At 52.5% G+C, this 5419-nt stretch overlaps 1 protein-coding gene across 1 annotated transcript; it reads left to right on the top strand.

Annotated features, from left to right (window-relative positions):
* Window positions 1–669: 669 nt before the first annotated feature.
* On the top strand, window positions 670–3933 carry LOC116193742 (the record flags this gene model as incomplete). The annotated part of the gene is made up of 1 exon (XM_031522487.1): window positions 670–3933. A coding segment is annotated over one exon (3264 nt), but the record flags the coding sequence as incomplete, so codon positions are not given.
* Between the last annotated feature and the right edge of the window lie 1486 nt (window positions 3934–5419).

Raw genomic sequence — 5419 nt, 5'->3', positions numbered from 1 at the left:
TCAATCACCTCCACCGCCTCGCCACGCACTATGGTAGGCTCCACAGGGGCATTCCAGTCCCCCCGCTATCACATTTCTTCCCCGGGCCTCCACTCATCATCGGGAGCACCTCTGACGGCCCTTCCTCGGACTTCGACGACGCGACTGACACCTTGCCAACCGTGTATGCCGTCACCGAGGAGATTCCTTCAGGGGTTCACATCCGCCCGGCGCAGGAAAACGAGGAGCTTAACAATTGGACCTCAGTCCTGCGCTACTCGGCTGTGATCGCCGATGTGTAAGATTTATCTATGTATGAGATGTTTCCCGCGTGTCGGCGTAGCCGTAGGCCACACGACGGAAGAGGGAACTCTGTTATGGCTTCGTGATCCTCACTATCAATGAATTCCCTATATGCATTTTTTGAATCCTTGTCTATTCCACTCTCTCTTCCTTACTCTTTTGTTCATATCATTCTAAATTTCTCTAAGACAATTCTTTCAATTCTCCAGGCTCCACTCGAATCCAAATCTTCGATGCGTTGATTCGAACCCATCCGAAGAAAGTCTCGGAGAGCCCGGACCCATATACTTCGGGGAAGGGCTCGACGAAGACAGTCTAGTGCCTGAGATAGAAGAGAGTTTGCGCCGCCTCGAGGATCGCCAACTCACCTCGCTCGAGCCAATAGAAGAGATCAACGTGGGTACTCAAGAGGAGCCCCGCATCCTAAAGATCGGCACAAGCCTCGACCCAACACAACGGGTCCGAATGATCGATTTCTTGACCAGGTATCAAGAAGTTTTTGCCTGGTCCTACGCCGACATGCCGGGGCTAGACCCGTCAATAGTGAAGCACTTCCTCCCGCTAGACACCGAGAAGTTCCCGCCCAAACGACAACAATTGCGACGGCAACGGGCAAGCCTCCTTCTCCGCATCAAGGAGGAGGTTGTCAAGCAGATCAACGCGGGCTTCCTCGAGGTCTGCAATTATTCTGAATGGGTTGCAAACATCGTGCCGGTGGAGAAGAAAGATGGAAGGGTGCGAGTCTGCGTCGACTATCGGGACCTCAATAAGGCCAGCCCCAAGGACAACTTTCCCTTGCCCCACATCGACATACTAGTTGACAACACGGCGCGCCACTCTCGGTTTTCTTTCATGGACGGCTTCTCCGGATACAATCAAATTCGGATGGCCGAGGAAGACAAGATCAAGACGACATTCACTACCATGTGGGGAACCTTCTGTTATCGCGTCATGCCTTTCGGTCTCAAGAACGCCGGGGCAACTTATCAGAGGGCTATGGTCACATTGTTCCACGACATGATGCATAAGGAAGTCGAGGTCTATGTTGACGACATGATTGCCAAGTCCAAAGAAGGAGAGGACCACCTCGTTAATCTGAAGCGTCTCTTCGACCGCTTAAAAGAGTACAAGCTTCGGCTCAATCCGGCGAAATGCACGTTCGGCGCTCGATCGGGAAAATTACTAGGATTCGTGGTCAGCGAGCGCGGCATCGAAGTAGATCCCGATAAAGTCAAGGCGATCAAGGAGCTTCCTCCGCCATCTTCGGTCCGCGAAGTACGAGGCTTCTTGGGGCGGCTGAATTACATCGCACGATTCATTGCGAACCTAACAGACAAATGCCAACCACTCTTTCGCTTGCTCCGCAAGAACGCGGCGATTGAATGGGACGAAGAATGTCAGAAGGCCTTTGACACCATCAAGGCGTATTTGGTCCGACCACCGGTATTGGTCCCGCCTACACCGGGTCGTCCCCTCGTACTTTATCTAACGGTACGCCGCCAATCATTAGGATGCATGTTGGGACAGGAGGAGGAGTCCACGCACACGGAACGCGCGATCTACTATCTGAGCAAAAAGTTCACCGATGGAGAGTCAAATTATTCGGAAATCGAGAAGATGTGCTGTGCATTGGTGTGGGTCATGCAAAGGCTTCGACAATACACGCTTTATCACACGGTCCGCTTGCTGTCAAAGGCAGACCCCTTGAAGTACTTACTTGATAGTCCCTCCTCCACGCGGAACCTCGCCAAGTGGCGTTGTCAATTAACGGAGTATGATATTGAATACGTGTCCCGCACTTCGGTCAAGGGGCAAGCGATTGCGGATCATTTGGCAGAATTCCCAATTGAAGACCACACACCAATTAATCCCGACTTCCCGGATGAGGGAATCCTCCGAGTAGACGACGAGGGAGAGGAGCCGGGATGGAAGATGTATTTCGACGGCGCTGTCAATTCCACGGGATCAGGCATCGGCGCGGTACTGATATCCCCGGACGGGCGCTATTACCCGGTAGCGGCAAAGATCGACTTTCCCTGCACCAATAATGTGGCTGAGTACGAGGCATGTATTCTCGGCCTCCAAGCGGCGATTGATTTCAAAGTAAAAGAGCTCGAAGTGTTCGGTGACTCCATGCTCACTATCTTCCAGACATTGGGGCAATGGAAGACAAAGGACGCAAAACTGGTGCCGTACCACGAGTACCTCGAGAAGTTAACCGAGAACTTCGAGGACATCTCGTTCACCTACACTCCGCGCATGACAAATCAATTCGCGGACGCGCTTGCAACGCTCGCCTCCATGGTGAGCATCACGAAGGAGAACCTTATCGAGCCCCTCGAGATTGAGATAGCCGAAGGACCGGCGCACTGCAATTCAATCGAAGCATCCGAGGCGAAGCCGTGGTACGAAGACATCAAGAACCTTCTGCGAACCGGCCAATACCCCCCATTCGCCGACCGCCGCGACCGGAAGACTCTCAGACGCCTCGCGATACACTACTTCTTGAGTGGCGAGATACTCTACCGCCGCTCCTTCGACTCCACACTCCTCCGGTGCATCGACGAACACGAATCGCGGCGTCTCATGGAGGAGGTGCACGGGGGAAACTGTGGACCCCATATGAACGGCCTCATGCTCGCTAAGAAGATCATGCGCCTGGGTTATTATTGGTCCACCATGGAGACTGATTGTGTGAAGCATGTCAGGCATTGCCACCGATGTCAGGTCTACGCCGATCAAATCAAAGCGCCGCCCAACGAATTGCGCCCCATGACGGCACCATGGCCTTTTTCAATGTGGGGAATGGATGTGATCGGCCCGATCAACCCCAAAGCGTCCAACGGTCACATGTTCATTTTGGTGGCAATTGACTACTTTACCAAGTGGATCGAAGCCGTCACTCTTGCGTCAGTCACCGCAAAGGCCGTGGCCCGTTTTCTCAGACGCGACGTCATTGCCCGATACGGGGTCCCTGCGACAATCATCACAGACAACGCCAAGAACCTGAACAACAAGGTCATCGACGAGCTTTGTGCACAATTCAAAATCCGACACCGCAATTCCACCCCGTACCGTCCCCAAATGAACGGTGCGGTGGAAGCGGCGAATAAGAACATCAAAAAGATCATCGAAAAAATGACGGTGAACTATAAGGATTGGCACGAGATGCTCCCCTATGCACTCTTGGCGTACCGTACGTCCATACGGACCTCAACCGGGGCGACCCCGTACTCGCTAGTCTATGGCATGGAGGCCGTCCTCCCAATCGAAGTAGAGATCCCTTCCATGAGGATTCTTGCCGAGGCCGAGCTTGAAGAAGCGGAATGGGCAAAGCAGCGGTACGAACAGTTAAATTTCATTGATGAGAAGAGGCTGAAAGCGCTATGCCACGGACAGTGCTATCAACAAAGAATGGCTCGAGCCTTCAACGCAAGAGTCCGCCACCGCGATTTCAACCCCGGCGACCTCGTTTTAAGGAAAGTCCTACACGTCACGCCGGACTCTCGAGGGAAGTTCTCGTACAAATACGATGGCCCCTTTGTCGTCAAAGAGGTTTTCTCCGGAGGAGCGGTCATCTTGAGCGACATGGACGGCACTGAAAATGCCCTTCCCGTCAACGCTGACGCCATTAAGAAGTATTACCCGTGAACACTTGTATATTCTTTATTCTCCGGGCTCCGTGCCCCTTTCATTGTAAGACATTTCTATTTCCGTGGACGAGCTTCAATTCCCACGATCTGTCCAATACTAAGCTTTCTTGAGAGAAAAATAAATTTTCCCGCTAGGTCGAAAACCTCTTTGAGGCGGCCTAGGCAAAAACTAGGGAACGAGTGGCACGACTTAAAATCCCGCAAAGGGGGGTCGCGGCAAAAGGAGAGCACAAATCACTCCCTCGCTAGGTCGAAAACCTCTTTGAGGCGGCCTAGGCAAAAGTTAGAGGACTCAAGGGGTGCGATCTCACCCAAACATGGGGAATCGTAGCAAAAGGTGAGCATCCATGTGAGAGAAATTAAATAAAATACCCCGCTAGGCTGTTGCACATCCCGCGGCCTAGGCAAAAGTTAGGGGAAAAATGTCGGCTTGACCACGAAAGAAAAGCGACACTCTCCCTGTGAAGCTACACCGAGTAGTGGTTCGACACTCCCCGACGCAAGCAAACTCTCTTCAACTCTCCAAGCTCGAGACTCGCTTCGAAATGGGGGTCGAATCAACGTATCCTTGACTTGGAGGATCCCATATGATCCCTCCTCTTACCTTTACGCACATATTCCACGGGCTACCCGCTTCTAAAAAAAGCCATTCTTCGATAGGGACACGACCACCCTACAATGGTCACCGATATCAAATCCCCGACACATCTCTACATAGATTCTTCTTACGTATGCCTGTCTCACCGATTAAGTGCGACTGACGCCCTTTGTAGGTTCCTTTATTTCCATGCACAGGTGTGTTCGGGAATCCCAAGAGGCATCTCCTTCTTGACGAACACGCGTTTGGCTTGTGCGGCAGATCGAGGCACCGAACCAAATGAGGGGCAGGATAAGAACCCCTTTTGATCCTGACTCAAGGAAACGACAAATGACAAGCTCGACTAAGAACGGGACAATCTGCCTCTGCCGACGTCCCTGACGAACCGCTTAGCATCCTTTCCCGCCCTTACTTCCCCTCGCTCTCTCCACTTTACTGCTTTCCACGGGCTTCGGCCTAGTAACTTTACTGCTTTCCACGGGCTTCGGCTTAGTAACTTTATTGCTTTCCGGACTTCGCGTCCACGGACTTCGCGTCTACGGACTTTGTGTCCACTTTACTGCTTTCCACGGGCTTCGGCCTAGTAACTTTACTGCTTTCCACGGGCTTCGGCCTAGTAACTTTATTGCTTTCCGGACTTCGCGTCCACGGACTTCGCGTCCACTTTACTGCTTTCCACGGGCTTCGGCCTAGTAACCTTACTGCTTTCCACGGGCTTCGGCCTAGTAACTTTATTGCTTTCCGGACTTCGCGTCCACGGACTTCGCGTCCACTTTACTGCTTTCCACGGGCTTCGGCCTAGTAACCTTACTGCTTTCCACGGGCTTCGGCCTAGTAACTTTATTGCTTTCCGGACTTCGCGTCCACGGACTTCGCGTCCACTTTA

The sequence above is a fragment of the Punica granatum genome, chromosome 2, assembly GCF_007655135.1.
Source record: "Punica granatum isolate Tunisia-2019 chromosome 2, ASM765513v2, whole genome shotgun sequence".
NCBI classification, from domain to species: Eukaryota; Viridiplantae; Streptophyta; class Magnoliopsida; order Myrtales; family Lythraceae; genus Punica; species Punica granatum.
The sequence above is the reverse complement of the archived record's forward strand: the minus strand, read 5'-3'. Positions and strand labels throughout refer to the sequence as shown.